The sequence below is a fragment of the Pteropus medius genome, unplaced genomic scaffold (genome assembly GCF_902729225.1).
Source record: "Pteropus medius unplaced genomic scaffold, Ma_sr-lr_union100, whole genome shotgun sequence".
NCBI classification, from domain to species: domain Eukaryota; kingdom Metazoa; phylum Chordata; class Mammalia; order Chiroptera; family Pteropodidae; genus Pteropus; species Pteropus medius.
In genome coordinates, this window is record NW_024342471.1 from 5,591,817 (window position 1) to 5,608,062 (window position 16,246).

Genomic DNA, 16,246 nt, shown 5'->3' on the forward strand with positions numbered 1-16,246 from the left:
ATAGGGTTGCTGTGAGGATCTGTATCAGTTATTGTTTATTAATATGTAAGAAATTACCCCAAAACTTAGCAGCTTAAAATGACAGTTTCTATGGGTTAAGAATTCGGGAGAAGCTTCTTACATTATTTGGCTCAAGGTCTCTCATGAAATTGTAGTTAAAATTTCAGCTGGGTTTTCAGTCATCCAATGGCTCGATGGGGCTGAAGGATCAATTTTCAAGAAAAACCATTCATATGACCGATTAGTGCTGGTTATCTGCAACATGCCTAAGTCCCTCACCACGTGTACCTCTCCATAGGCCTACTTGAGTGTCCTAGCCACATAGCAGCTGGCATTACCCAGAGCAGACGATCCAGAGGAGCAAGACAGAAGCCACAATGTATGTTATAGCCTACTCTTAAAAGTCATACTCCATCATTTTCACACTCTCCTATTAGTTACACTGGTCAGCCTAGCTCCGAGTGGGAAGGAACCACACAAGGGCATGGATATCAAGTGTCAAGGATCATGTAAAGCACTTAAAACCATGCTCAGCATGTAGTGAGTGCTCAGTAAACATTAACCATCCCTAGTAAGTGTCCTGGCTTTGTTCTAGGCTCTGCATAACAACTATTTTTATTCAGTCATTCAACAAATCTTTATTGAGCAGCTCTGTGTGCTAGCCACTGTTCTAGGAGCTGGGGAGACAGTCGTAAATAAAACATAGTCCCTGGCCTTACGAAATTAATGCAGACAAATCTAGAATGTTATGCCAGGTAGTGCTAAGTGCTATAAAGAACCACAAAGCCAGATAAGAGGAAAGAAGATGATGAGGGATGAGGACTATATGTCTTTTCCCATGAAGTTGGTACAGCGGAAGTGGTAGCTCAGATTTCGATCTCTGATAAAGCTCTCTCACACCTGTGAGCCTATCCTAGCTTCACAGGCAAATAGAATTTATACTCATTTTACACCTGGGCTGGAGGTCAAACAGGCACAGAAAGGAGCTGAAATGAGTTCTGAGTCCCCAGGAGTCCGGATTTCTCCCAACGCAAAGGTTCTCCAACTTGGGCACACAGCAACATCACCAGGAGGCTTGTCAGGAGTCAGAACTCCAGGCATTCTCTGGGGAGAGTCCAAGGACCTGCATTTTACAGAAGCACCGTCTGGGGACTGATGCAGAGGGCCGCCCAACCACATCTGAGAAACCCTATTCTGCCCAATGTCAGTGGTGCTTGGGCAGGAGGCCTGCGCTGACAAATGTCAACCTCAAGGGATGGGCAGGGCTTAGCCACAGAGGAGGGAAACAGGCTGAGGCCCAGAGATACCAAGCAGCCTGACTCCAGAATACTGAGTTCTCAAGTACTACAATGCCACCTGCCATCTTCCTCAGGTCATGGATCTCTCTAATGTGACACCAGGGACAACAGAGCAAAGAGGGGGAGTCAGGTTCTTACTACCAGTTCTGAGAGCTGATTCAACAGCCTTGAAGCTCAGCGTACCTATTGACTTCTTGCTTTGTGTAAAATATACTTCCTCTTTTTTTTTGACTTTTTAAAAAATTTATTTATTTTAATTAGTTTCAAGTATACAGTACATTGGTTAGACATCTATATAGTTCATAAAACGATCCCCGCAGTTGCTCCCTCCCTCCCCTGACCCTCTACCTCGCCAAAGTATTAATGCTAACTGCATTCCCTATGCCGTGCTCCCCATCCCCGTGACCATCCATCAGCTACTAATTTGTACTTCTTTAACCCTTCACCCCATTCTCCCGGCCCGCTAAATCCCCTCCCCTCTGTCTGTCACCAAATTGTCCACCATATTTGTGAGTCTGTTTTTGATTAGTCCGTTCTTTTACTTACTTAGATTCCACATATAAGTGAAATAATATAGTGTTTATCTTTCTCTGTCTGACTTAAATACCTTCTAGGTCCATCAAAGCAATATCTTTTTCCATCTCCTTCTTTTAATCTGAAGTGAATCTCTTGTAGGCAGCATACATAGGGGTCTTGATTTCTTATCCATTCAGCCACTCTATCTTTTGGTTGGAGCACTTAATTCTTTTCCATTTAAGGTACTTATTGATAAAAATGTAGTTGTTACCATTCTTTATTCTTGTTTTTGATACATGTTTTTTCTTCTTAAAGATGTCCCTCCAACATTTTCCTGTAATACTGAGTTGGTGGTGATAAATTCCTTTAGCTTATTTTTGTCTGGGAAGCTCTTTATCTGTCCTTCAGCTCTAAATGATAAAGTATCCTTGATTGCAGATCCTGGGTCTTCATCACATCGAACATTTTGTGCCAAACCCTTCTGTCCTGCATAGTTTCTTTTGAGAAATCAACTGCCAGTCTTATGGGTGTTCCCTTATAGGTAACTATCTGTTTTTCTCTTCTGCTTTTAATATTCTTTCTTTATATTTAACCTTCAGCATTTTAACTGTGATGTGTCTTGGTGTGGGCCTCTTTGGATCCCTGTTTTTTGGGATTCTCTGAGCTTCCCGGGGTTTTATGTCCATTTCTTTGACCAGGTTAGGGAAGTTTTCCATCATTATTTCTTCAAACAGCTGTTCAACATCTTGATTTTCTTCAGATACGCTGATCAGACAGATATTTGGACTCTTAATAGTGTCCCATATGCTTCTTAAATTATTTTTATAGTCTTGGCATCTTTTTTCTTGCCATTCTGATTGAGCATCCTTGGCTTTCCCGTCCTCTAAATGGGTCATTTGATCCTTTTCTTTATTCACTTTGTTTATTCATTTATTCCATTTAATATGCTTCTCATCTCAGATAATGTGTTCTTCATTTCATACTGGTTCCCTTTTATAATTTCCATTTCCATTTTTATGCTTTTTCTCTCTTTGTTGAAGTTCTCTACACTTCCCAAAAGTTCATTGAGCATCTTTATAACCAGTGTTTTGAACTCTGCATCTGTTAGATTACCTGACTCCGTTATATCTGGATCTCTGTTCTGTTCTCTTATATGGCTTCTGCTTCTTTGTCTTCCCATTTTGGCTGCCTTTCTGTGTCTATGTACTAAGCAAAGCTCCTAAGTCTCCCAGTCTTACTAGTATGGATTTGTGAAGTAGGTGTCCTGTGGCACAGTCCTGAGAGGGGTTCAGTTGCAGGCCAAATTTAGCCCAAGCCTCTACCCCTCTGGGGCCACCTGTTAAAATTTAGCAAGCAATTCACAGATGCTGTGCTTATAGTTGCCTCAAAAGGCCACACCAGAAACTGAGGCCAGCTGCCTCTAGTGTGAGTCTAGGCACTGCTCAGCAAGGAGCACTTGACTCGCTGAGGATATACCTGGATGTGGCTTGGGTGGGATTGCGAGTTGGGGGAGGTGGGGTTTCAGTGAATACTCTGGGCATAGCGACCTCTGTTATCCAGTTTGATGACATCAGGGCTATGGCGGCGCTGTGTCCGTGCACTGGTGGTGGGAGGGCTCAACAGGGAACAATGGATACTGCGGGCACTTCTGTACCCAGCAAGTCTTGCCTTGGCCCTCACTCTGACAATGTCTCCCTGTAAGTCTCTGGTGCCCCGTGCACGCAGCTGAATTGGCACTGGTGCTCAGAGTGAGCAGGTCTGTCACTGCAAAATCCCCTCGCGGTCACAGCTCCTTTAAGTGGCCTCTGCCGCTGCTGCAGCCTCCATCTCACCTAAGCCTCTGGAAACTGGGCAGCCCCACGTCCTCACCGCATCCTATCTTCTGCCGTTGCAGGGTGATTTCTTGGATTTCTCCCTAGTTGTATGGCTTATTCATCAAGATCCCAGGTGATTTTCCCTTGCTGCTTGCTCCTTGTTTCTGTCACAACTTTGATTTGGTCGCCAGAGGGATGAACAGAGCCTCCATTATCTTCGCCACTTTTTTTCCCCACCTACACTTCCTTCTTTTTTAAGCCACTGGCTTGGGGTTTCCATTAATTGCAGCCAAAAATTACCCCAGTGGAAACACCATTGCCTCTAGAAGGAAGAGAGCGAGTCTAGAGGACTCACTGGACTGTAGGGAGTCTGTCCTCACAAACCACTCCAATGAGGCTGAGACATGGGCCCGCTGGCCTTTCACTCCGGGGCTGGTTTGGAAAGTGGGGGAAAAAAATGAGAGGATAGAAAAAATGTCCAGGAAAATAAAAGTATTTCGTAACTTCTTTATTAGGCACAAGGTAAAATTATATACTCATGGCATCCCAAATCTATAGTGCTGATATGGGGTCCTGGACCCCAAGTGTCCCTAGAACTGGGCTTAGGACTTTCTAGGAGGCCAGGGGGCAGACCCCACCTAATATGTCCCCCCACTTTGGTGCTCAGCTCAGGTGTGGACCCTCATTCCAAACCACTCCTGGAGTTAGATGAGGACCCATCTCACAGTTTGCATTCCTAATCTTCCAGCCCAAACCCTTGGCTCAGGCCTGACCAAGAGGTACAGAATTCCCAGCATAGCCTGGGCTCTGGAGTCCTAAGTTGAAGGGGAGAGGCCTGGAGCCTTTGGCACAAGATGCTTCCCTTTCTCTGAAAGGAACAAGGTACAAAGGCATCTGGGTTGTTTGTGAAAGGGACTGTCCTAGGACAGAGGTGCTGGGGCACTAGCACAAGTGGACAGTGACACCTGCACTAACTGTGCTCAGCCCAGAGCAGACACTGGCCTATGAGTGTGGAAAAGTACTGTCAGCTCTGTGAGCAGGAGTTTTGTCTTTTTTGTTCTCGGCTGTGTTCCCAGAACCAAGAACAGGTTGTGGCACACAATGAGCTCCCAGGAAGGACTTGTTGAATGCACAAGCCCACGTGCACAGGCGTGTAGATCCACATGAGCGTGCAAACACACTCCGCACATGCCTCCTCTTTTCTCTTTACTAAGAAGGCACTTAAGGTTTGTCAGTTCCAAGAGGCAGAAGAGAGCTTGGAGACACCCCAAACTCACTGTTTGCAACTGAGTCTGGTAGGGTAGCCTTAGCCATATAGACCCACTTCTCTTTCTCCCTCCTCTTCCTCAGCCTCCTCCAGTCCCGGTCCTTCGGGGACTACCTGGTCAGCCTCCCAGAGGTGGGATCTGGATGGGACTGAGGGGATTGGGTTCTCTCGCAGCCAGGGGTGCAGCAGGATGCCTGAAGCTGTGAGCCGTTCAGCTGGCTCTCGTCGAAGGAGGCAGCGGATTAGGCAGTGGGCAGGGGCTGAGAGGCCCTGGGGCAGGGTGAAGGCTCCACGGCGGATCTTGCCAAAGAGCAGGGCAGGCTCTGAGTCCTGGAAGGGGTAGTGGCCAGCCAGCATGGTGAAGAGCGCCACACCCAGGCTCCAGACATCTGCTGCCTTGCCCGAGTAGGATGCCCGAGAACTGAGGATCTCAGGTCCCACATAGGCCGGGCATGCATGCTTGTCCCAAAGGGAGTCATCCGGCCCAGTCAGCACACAGGCATCCTCCAAGTTCTCCAGCACCAGCTTTGTCCTGTGGCAAGGGGAGAGACAGAGAGTCAACTCCTTCTGGGAGCCCCAAGCCACCAGCCCACACTATCACCCTGAATGGCACCCACTTCTCAAGTCCTGTGAGCCTGGATGATTGAGCCCATTTTACAGATAAGGATGCCCAGGCTCAGAGAGGTTACGTCATTTCTCAAGGTCACAGAACAATTAAATTTGAACTAGGACTCTGAGAGGAATACATCTCCCACAGTCTCTTGGGGAGGGGGCTGAGGGGGGTGTGGGCATTAAGCCTCTTATAAACCTGATCCAAGTTTAGAATCCAGGCAGGTAAAAAAATGAGAGAAATAAGAAGTGGGGACTGTGCCAAACATCTCAGCACAAACTCTGTCTAAAAAAGGCACCACTAACAACAGTCAATATTTATGGATTGTCCACTGAGTACCCGGCCCTGAGCTAAGCTGCGTACCTGGCATGTCTCATTTCATCCTCATACAACTTGTGAGGAAGATACCATTTCACAGCCACAGGGTGTGGGGCTGGGATGTGAACCCCAGTTCTCACCCATCAGAGACAGCACTATGAACCACTCATGTAGTTCCCAAAGGGGCCCCACGTTCCCATTTAAGAGAAGCCAGAAATCATATTTTAATGAAAAAGTCCAAGTTTTTGAAATATTGGCAACCAATTTCAATTGAAAACAAATGAACATGTACATGGGGCCAAAAAGAAAAAAGAAAATGCATGTGTGGCCCACCGTTTGAAACTTCTGCTTTAAACAACTCCCATGGAGCACTCTAAGTTACTTTAATAATAACCATCTATTTCCACTGCTATTCATTTAATTCCTCTGGTACCACTTCCTGGGTGCCTGATAGCATTTCACAAACATTGACTAACTCAGTGAATCATAGCACAGGAGTGTGTGTGTGTTGTGTGTGCATGCGCACCCATTACTGGCCCATTTTACAGATGCAGAAGTCAAGACTCAAGCAGGTGAAGCCATTGCTCAAAGAGCAGATAAAAAGTAGAACCAGGATTCGAACCCAGCTCTGTCTAACTCCACTGTCCCTTTTCTACCAACAGTGCTTCTCAAACTATTGCCTTGAAAAGAGAAGGAAGCACTTTCTCACCTTTGGGAGGTCTGGGGATATTTTACCCACTCCTAAGCTCAAAGTTGTGCATTAGCCTAAAAAATCATTAGAAATCTTAGGCTCCACTTCTTACTGAAGGCATGTTCATCTTAGTATAAAACGTAGAAGGAAAGGAGGAAATAGAGAATCACCTTTAGATAAACATCACAGTAATAACTGCTACAGGGGAAGATGGATGGCTGCTAAAATTCGTGGGTGAAAGTTTAAGGAGAAACAGTATTTATATGCATAGCCTCAAAGTACCTCAAGGTACTTATTAATTACAAGACATTACCCAAGGTGTTTATTAATTACAAAGGGTAAATTGGGAACCTGACAGTGTAGACACTTGGCAGTACCACACTCACCAATGATTGAGGTTGACATCAGAGTAATACATATTATCGGCATGTATCCCCTGATATGAAGTGCTAAGAAGGGCCTATCACTTCTGTGATATTCTTGCCCAAGCTGCATAACCTCAGCCTAACTGTGAGAAAAACATCAGCAAAATCCAAATTGTGGAGCATTTTACAAAATAACTGACAGATACTCTTCAAAAGTCCAGAAAGGTCCAGAAAGACAAGGAAAGACTGAGGACCTGTCTCAGATTGGAGGAGACTAAGGTGACATGACGACAGAGTGTGGGGTGGGGCCCTGGATTGGACCCCAGACAGAAAAAAGACATAGTGGGAAACTAATGAAATCTGAACCAATCTGTGGTTTAGTTAACAGTACTAGACCAATTTCTTGGTTTTGGTCATTGTACTATGGTCATGTAAGATGCTAACATTAGGGGAAACTTGGTGAAGAAAATACGGGAACTCTTTGGATTATTTTTTGCAACTTTTCTTAAAGTCTAAAAGTATTTCAAAATAAACAGTTAAAAATGTTCTATGGGGTCACCCTCCTCCCCCCCCTAAAAAAAAATCTTGAAATGAAATCAGTGCTCTCAATGGATGTTCATGGGGACCTGATGCTTTGGAGAGTTCTCTGACATACCCTGCATACTCCTGGGAGTCCCTTTCTGTCCCCTCTCCAAAAATCACTGAGTTTCAGTTTCATAGGAAAGGTTCCTGTGTGGGGACTCAGGGCCCATTTTAGCTGTTGTCTGTAGCCTTGAAATCCTGGAAACATCTTGATAATCCAGCCTTTTCTCTATGAATGGGAAAACTGAGGTCCAGAGACACGGGGTCACCCAGAGTCAGGAGGTAAGCCCAGCCAGGCCTCCCACCTCTCCAGCTCAGAGGCAATTAAGACCCTGGCTCTGGAGTCACATCTGGGTTCAAACCTCAGTTTTACTATTTATTTAGCTGTGGGATCTTAGGCATTACTGACCTCTCTAGGTCTCAGTTTCCTCACCTGCCGTATGGGGACAGTAGCCAGTGGGGAAGATTCTATTTGTAAGGATCCATGCCAAGTCAGTCAGTGCAGCTATACAATTCATCCTGTGACTATTATCACAAAGGCAATGCTCCACCCCAAGGGGCTTCCAACAGGACTGAGCTAGCTTCTCCCCCGCCCCACCCAGAACCAAGCAGTAGTGCTAGTCTCGGCTTCTCCACTTTTTGCATAGGTTACTTTGCCTTCCTGAGCCTCAGTTCTCCCATTATGGCCCACTTCTTGGGTGTGTCTGTGGATGAGTTCTCTGTGGCCACACTCACCTCTCACAGTTGGTGAAGACAAAGCGACCCAGCTTGAGATCTCGCAGGACTAAACCGTGCTGGTGGCAGTGAGCCACAGCGGCAGCCATTTGGCGGAAGAGGGTGGCAGCCTCGGGCTCCGGGAGGCGGCGACGCCGGCGCACCAGACTGTGCATGTCCCCATGCGGCCGCAGGAAAAAGGTATAAAGGTGTTGTGTGCCCGCCAGGACCTCTGCAGGCCGTGCCACGTGCCTGTGGATGGGCAGCCGCGAGTAAGGCTCCAGCACAGCAAGAGCATCACGGACCTGGTATACCTGTGGGCGGAGCACGGCGTGAGCACAGGTAGAAACCGCATGGAGCCCAGGCTGACCTTGAAAACAGTCACAGCCAACCCTTTGGACACTACTGGGTGCTAGGCACTGTGCCAAATGCTTCCGCAGCAAGCCACTCAACCCTGACAAAGCTGAAAGGCCACATAGCCAGCAAGTACTCTTAAATAGCTACCTTACATGGACTTAAGATAATTGAAAAATGATAGGCAACTCAAACAAAAGAACTCTGAAAGCAGGGGAAATCCAGAAGAGCAGATGATGCAGAAGTAACTTTAAGTCCATCATCATCATCATTACCATTCTCTAGAATTCACTGCTCATTCATCTTTTCATTCATTTATACCTGTGCCAGCCACTGAGGATCTAACTTGACTGACGGCCATGGTCCCTGCCCTTCTGGTGCCCACAATTCAATGCAGGAAACAGTTAACAGGCCAAAAAATGAAATATTTACCAATTCTGATAAGCATTGCAAAGGAACTAAGAAGGATGCTGTGATGCAGCATATTTTGGAAGGAGGCACCTATTTTGAAAAGTGTGGTCCAGAAGGGACTCTGGAGAAGTGATCTGAGTGATTCAGAAGTGCCCATGGCATGAGCTTTCCAGGAGTCACAGACAGTGCAAAGTCCCTGAGACAAGAAAGAGCTTGATCAGCTCCAGAGACCCAACTAAAGATCGACATGGCTGGAACTGGGTGGGGGAAGGAAGGGGGGCACATGGTAAGAGTGGCTGAGTTTGTCAGGAAATGTGCTGGAGGCTTTATGGACATTAGATGGAAGCCTCACCACAGTCCTGAAAAGATGTTCAGAGGAGGAAGGGGACTTGTTGGATGGAAGCCACACAGCCAATCGGCAGCCAACCTGGTATACTCATTTTGGTTCATCTGACTTTGAACTCTTTGCTTGTTATTTTAGCTATGTCACACAGAAAATAAAAATAAAGCATGTACATATTTAATTCATCAGGAAAAAAAATGTAAGCCTGTGTCCTAAAAAATAAAGTTGGGTGGCATGAAGGAAATAATCCAAAAACAGACATTATTTTTACAGTTATAGCAAGCATATCCCTGCCTCTGTGCATCTGCACTTGACTTTCCTGCTGCCTGGATGCTCTTCACAGGGCTGGCTCCTCCGATTCACACAAGTCACTATTCAAATGTCACCTACTCAGAGAGGTCTTCCCGGACCTCCCCAGCTAAAATCACCTGCACCCCCTCTCCTATCTTCCTTACTCCTGTCCACCAGGAGCAAACCTGCCCTGGTTGTGTCTGAACCACCTGTTCCAGCAAGGGGCACATGGCTCTGGGTTCAGCCTGCCCAGGCCCAGTCTCAGCTCTGACACCTCCTGGCTCTATAATGTGGCAAGTAACTACATCTTTCTGAGCCTCAGTGTCCTCTATCTATAAAATGGGCCCAATAACAGTAACTACTTCATAGATTATGCAAAGATTAGAAGAATTTTGCACACTAAGCAATCAATACAGTACCCGGTATACAGTAAATACCTGTTATTATACTTTCTCAGCTCTGTCCTTTTGGGCTGTTACTTGCCGATGTCCTGTGTGGGCCTGACCCTCAGGGAGCCTTAGCCCTGTCTATGTCCCAATTTCTGCCAAGAACCCTGATTTGGGCCAGGAACACTGGACCTTGCCCTAGAAAGCCAGGCCCGATTCTATGTGGCTTCATGCATGGCCCTTCTCTTGACCTCAATCTTCCTATCTGTAAAATGGCCACATGGTAGGCACCACAACCTCCAGGGTCCCAGGATTTTCGATGCCTCCCATATCCTTCTCTTGTGCAAATATCTTCAGTGGCTCCCCACAGCCCAGTGGGAGCTCCTTCCCAATGTTTTCATGCCCGGTGGATGCCAGCCCTCATCTCCCGTCCCTGACTGCACACCCTCTCCACTTGGCCATAGTGAAGTCCTGTTGATTCTCTGAAGCGCCATGCTCTCACTCCTCTAGCCCTCTGTTTCCCTGCCTGGACCTCCCGTCCCCCACTTCTCTCTGGCTAACTCTTACTCAGCCTTTTCTAACACCACCCTTGAATACCTTGGAGGCTTCTCCTCTGTACTCCTGTCGTGGCCCCTAAGCTCCACCTCTGTGACATGTATCACACTATGAGGCCCTAAGTTGTGATTTCCCCATGGCTGAGGTCATCTGGTTTGCCTCTCTAGTCTCAGCCCAGCCAGGGGGCTTGACAGAGTATTGGGGGCTCACTGGCTGTTTCTCCAATAAACATAGGACTAAATGAATATAAAGATCCCCCAGTCTTATTAATCCTCTAAAGCGAAAACCCTTTAAAGTTCCCCTGTGATGCTGGTGACGAGCAGCCCCCATACCTTGCAGGTATATTCAGTGCCTGAGGGACAGTGCAGGGCCCGGTAGGCTCGACCACCCTCCTCAGGCTCCAGGAGGATATAGGGCCCAAGTCGGGAGGCAGTGGTCACAGCAGAGACATGGACTGGAGCAGGAGGTGGGCTCAGAGGCAGTGGGCAGTGGGGAAGCCTGGGCTGGGGTCCACTTCGAGCTTGTTTCCGTATGGGATACTCAATGTCTAGGTCATCGTCCGACTTCAACTGCTTCTTCCTGGAGGGGACACCCATAGGAGCTGCCAGAGGGGTGACTCGCATCTAGAATGAAAGGGAGAAAGGTGCTAAAGTGAAGCTGTTTGGTGGCCCCTTTCTTCCCCTGCTGGTGGGAGGGTACATTGACACAGCCTTTATGGGGGGTGATTTGGCAATGTGCATTAAACTGACGACTGCACGCATCCTTAACTGTGTGTCTCGCTTCTGGGAATTTATTCTCTAATTAAAATGCTTGCCAAATATGTGAAAAGCTGTTCATCAGAGCCTTATGTCTTATAGCAAAGGGCAAGAAACACCTAAATGTGCAGTAGTAGGAGGCTGGTTAAAACATCATGGTATAGTCATATAGTGGAATACTATACAGTTCTGAAAGAGACCAGGAAGCTCTCTACATACTGATGTAATAATGCAAGTATAAGGTCATTCCTGCAGCCCATGTGATAGAAACAATTGAACATCCATCATTAGCGGTCTGGTTAATTAAGTTTCATCCATACATGGAACAACTGTAGCCATTTAAAAGATTGAGGGAACTCTTTATATGCTAATTGAAAAGATCTCCAGAGTAAACTATTAAGTGAAAAAAAAGTAAAGGGGAGAGATGGACTGGTGGTTGGTTACAGGAAGGGAGACCTTGCACTGTATGTGTTGAGTGTTATAGTGTAGGCAGCTAGTACCTATGAAACGGAGGGAGGGATGGAAGGAGAAGGAAAGGAGGGAGGAAGGATGATGAAGGATGATAAATGAATGAGGTGTGTACATGTGAATGTATATTCTGGAACGGATATATTGTCAAATGAACAAAGTGAGCTGCTGAACAATATACTCAAGATGGTCTCATTCATGTTAAAAACCCCAGCAGCATATAATATGTTGTATCTCTCTATATATTATACATATATAATATGTATGTATATGGAAGTGCACAGGAAAGACCCAGACTAAATTGACCACAGGAGCCCCTGGCCTCCTGGAGACCTCCGGGAGAGGAAGGGATTTGGATTTGGACAGGAGGCAAGGGAATTTTCTATTTCGATATTTGAGTATTTCAAAACAGATAGAGTGGATTTCTTTTTTTCAGCTGTGAATTTTATCTACAATTGCCTGATGGCCCTAGAACTACCGGAATTACAGGGTCCATATGCAGAATTAGTCCACCAGCCAACTCAGTTTCATCCTCAGGTGAGAAGTGAGGCAGGGAGGGGAGGTCTCTCAAAGTTCCCAAGACTTATTCATTCAACGGTGGAAGAAGCCACCACCCTCGCAGCTGTGTATCCGTGTGTTGAGTGGAGGAGATGGCAATGGCATGTCAGGGCAGAACTGTTTTCTGCAGGATCCATCTGCCTACTCATTTAGACTCCAGATGAGGGACAAGGAGGCCCAAGTATGAGGTGTTAGAGGGAGACAGACTTCAGCCCAGTTAAAACCTTTCCAATACTCTGAGACAGGATTAATATCGCTCAGAGTCAATTCTTAGACTGAGGCCCAACTCGCCAATTATGCTGCTCCCAAATGCATAGACTGCCTTGGGAGCAAGGGAGGGAGCCCCCAACCTTGAGTGAAAGGCCATAATCTTGCCTTGGCAATAGCGGGTTGCTGCTGTCAGATATTCCCAGGATCTAATCCTGGCTCACACTCTTTCTGTGCCAATGTACCTGGCTCACACTCTTTCTAGCCCTGGGCAAGGTCTGCAACCTTTCTGAGTCTCAGTTCCCTCATAAGCTCATAGAATTTTTTAAAATTATTTTAAAATTTTCAATTACAGTTGACATTCAATATTATATCAGTTTCTTGTGTACAATGCAATGATTAGACATATATACATATCTCGTGAAATGATCCCCCAATAAGGCTAGTACCCACTTGGAATCATATATAGTTCTTAGAATATTATTGACTATATTACCTATGCTGTACTTTATATCTCTATGACTAATTTGTAACTGCCAATTTGTACATCTTAATCCCTTCACCTTTTTCACCCAGCCCCAATATCTCTCATCTGACAACCTCAGTTTGTTCTCTATCTATGAGTTTGTTTCTGTTTTGTTTGTTTTGAATTTTGGATTCCACATATAAGTGGTATTTGTCTTTCTCTGTCTGACTTATTTCACTTAGCATAATATCCTCTAGGTCCATTCATGTTGTAGCAAGTGGTAAGAGGTCGTTCTTTTTTACGGCTGAGTACTATTCCATTTTTCCATTTTGTGTGTGTATGTGTATGTATATACATACACACCACTTCTTCTTTATCCAATTGTCTATTGACGGGCACTTAGGTTGCCTCCATATCTTGGCTATTGTAAGTAATGCTGCAATAAACATAGGGATGCACATATCTTTTTGTATTGGTTATTTGGAATTCTTCAGATAAATACCCATAAGCGGAATTGCTAGGTCATAAGGTAGTTCTATTTTTAATTTTTTGAAGAACCTCTATACTATTTTCCATAGTGGCCGCACCAATTTGCAATCCCACCAACAGTGCATGAGGGTTCCGTTTTCTCTACATCCTCGCCAACACTTGTTGTTTATTGATTTATTGATGATAGCCATTCTCACAGGTGTGAGGTGATGTTTCATTGTGGTTTTAATTTGCATTTCTCCGATAATTAGTGATGTTGAGCATCTTTTCATATGTCTATTAAAGCCCATAGGATTTTTGCAGTAAAGAAATTAAAACACAAATAAAGTAGCATGGACCCGTTACAAGAAATGGTCATTATTGTTCATTTATATTATTATTATTATTATTATTATTATTATTATTATTCATAGCTGAAGATGTTTAAGTGCTACCCTTGGGAGTCTCAGAACTCTCCCCAGGGATGAGATTAAGCTGACACTCCTTGCCTCATGGGCTGTTCTGAGTCAAGCAAGATGATCCCTAGCTGTGTAGATGCTTTGTGCCCTGCAAAGCAGAGGCTCCCTGGAGTGGCTCTTAGGTAGTTGTATCAGCACTCCAGGCTGCTTTAGCTCTATCCATACCCCAGAGCTTGGTGGGGCCTGGGATACCTCATTCCATTGGACAGGGGGTATCCGAGTCTATAGTTGAATGAAGGACTTTGCAGGCCACACTGCTGGATCACTACTGTAGGATGGAGGAAGCTCCTATATACATACCTCTTGCTGTTCCCTGACACCCTCCTCCCGCCACTCTCACCACCCCCCCATAAGGGCAAGTCGTACCAAACATACACTCACTCAACAGGGCAGACAGGTGTACACGCCCCTCCAAAACACACTTTGTCCAAGCCAGCCAGCACTCATTCAGGCACTCATCCAGGGCAAAGAGGGGCACACACATAATTAAGCGACACACACCTCTCCTTTCGCAGGCAAGCGTGCACGCACACACACAACTCTCCCACTGTCACACGACTGCAGGACTGATACCAGCAAGGCCGCACACACAGTCTGACACGCCCCGCTCCCCGCCCCCTACACATACACCAGGCCTCCGGCAGCCAGGCTCCGCCCTTGGGAGCGGAAGCGGCGGCCGCCGGTGTTTCGGAACAGAAAGTTCAGTGGAAACCGTGGAGCAGCGAGGGGACCAGGAGTGCGTGAGGCACGGGAAGAAGGCTGGGCCCGAGGGCCAGGGGAAGGGGCGGACGTGCGCCCCCCACCCCCGCCACACCCCGGTCTTCAGGTACAGCACAAACCGTCTGCAGGCGCGAAACAAGGAGCGCACAGTGCAACGTGCAAACCCGTAGCCGCACCATTAGGTGCACACCTGCGGCCGAGATCTAGCACGTACCGGGGTCCTGCATCCGCGCTCCCACTGCACCGGTCCCCCTCCCTCAGGGCACCCAGCCCTGTCCGGACCACGTCGCCCATGCAACCAGCACTTGCCACCAGGTGCTCCCCGCAACTCGCACAGTCCACGGAGACTAAGAACCCCGAGACACATTCCCACTCACACCGCACAGGCTTACGTGGACCCCCGCAGACACACGTCCACAATGACAAAGACACTACAAAGAGTCCCCCAGTTCCCCAGTGCCTCTTACAGTCCCTCACACACAGACCTCCCCGCACCAAACCACAGGACTCCCCCGCCCCACCCAAAACACAGACAACCACACACCTCTCTTGGGGCGACACCCGGACACCTCCGTCCCCGGCTCCCTCCGCCCCCAGGACCCAGCTACCACGCCCGGGGTGTGCACCCTCGCCCCAGCCGGAATCCGCCACACTTGGGGGGAGGGGGCGCGTCACCTGAGGCCCGGCAGGAACACCTCCCAGATCGACCCCCTGACGGCGGGTCTGTTAAAAGTTGTTTTGTGTCTGTAACACGCAGCAGCTCGGAGCGGCTGCGAGACTCCCGGGCCACCCTCCGCAGGACCGCCTTTGCAACCTACCAGCCTCTGGCCCCCCGCGGGTACCTTACCCTCATGCGGCGGGGTCCTGCCGCAGCCCGAATACAGACTTGCCTGGGCACCTCTGGTGGACAGGGGCCGTCTCTGCTGCGGCTGAGATTAGGATCCCGTGGAGCTCTGGTCTCGACCCCTTGCAGCCCAACGCGTGAGAAGCCGCTGCCGCTGCCGCTGCCGCTGCCGCTGCGAGTGTCTCGTGGACGCTCGGCGCCAGGCTCTGTCTCTGGCCGGGATGATGTAAACCTGAGCTAATCAGCCGCTGCCTGGTGCGCTCGGGCCGGGGATTGCACCATCTCTCCGCGCTCCGCCCCTCGGGGTCACGCCCGAGGGCGCCCGGCCCCCGCCCCTCCCATCGGGTCCCCGCTCCGGGCCAGGGCACCCCTCACCACTCTGGCCCTCTAGAGATGTCTCGTCTCCACCTCCTTCCCTTTCCGCCCAGTGCCCGAGGTTTGAGTGTAGGCACCAAACCTCGATCATCTTGGAAAAAAGCATTTTGCTTTTCTGAGCTTCAGTTTCCCCATCTGTGAAATGGGAAGAACGTCCTCAGGATGGTACTGAAGAGAAAAAGAGCAAACGATGAGTCTCCCGGGTACTTTCCGTTTATAAAAGCACGTTTCCACGATTGCTTTATTAAACTTTAGAGAACTCTTGACAGGTAGGAAGCTCCAGTCTCCCCATTCTACTAAGGGGCAGCCCGAGAACCAGCTATGGGAAAACAGCCTAGGAGCTTTGCAAAAACCACAGATTTATAGGAGCTGACTCAGGGATCCAAAAGGG

At 47.8% G+C, this 16,246-nt stretch overlaps 1 protein-coding gene across 2 annotated transcripts; it reads right to left on the reverse strand.

Annotated features, from left to right (window-relative positions):
• Positions 1-4,120: 4,120 nt before the first annotated feature.
• TRIB3 (tribbles pseudokinase 3) lies at positions 4,121-15,667 on the reverse strand. 2 transcript variants are annotated; one of them, XM_039863978.1, is made up of 4 exons: positions 15,527-15,667; positions 10,848-11,138; positions 8,197-8,489; positions 4,121-5,427 (listed from the first exon to the last, which is right to left on the reverse strand). In XM_039863978.1, the coding sequence occupies exons 2-4, from the start codon at positions 11,136-11,138 to the stop codon at positions 4,935-4,937; spliced, it is 1,077 nt and encodes a 358-aa protein (XP_039719912.1). In that variant the 5' UTR covers positions 15,527-15,667; the 3' UTR covers positions 4,121-4,934. The 2 variants fall into 2 exon arrangements, with proteins under 2 accessions (XP_039719912.1, XP_039719911.1); XM_039863977.1 differs by having other exon boundaries at positions 15,484-15,665.
• Positions 15,668-16,246: the final 579 nt, after the last annotated feature.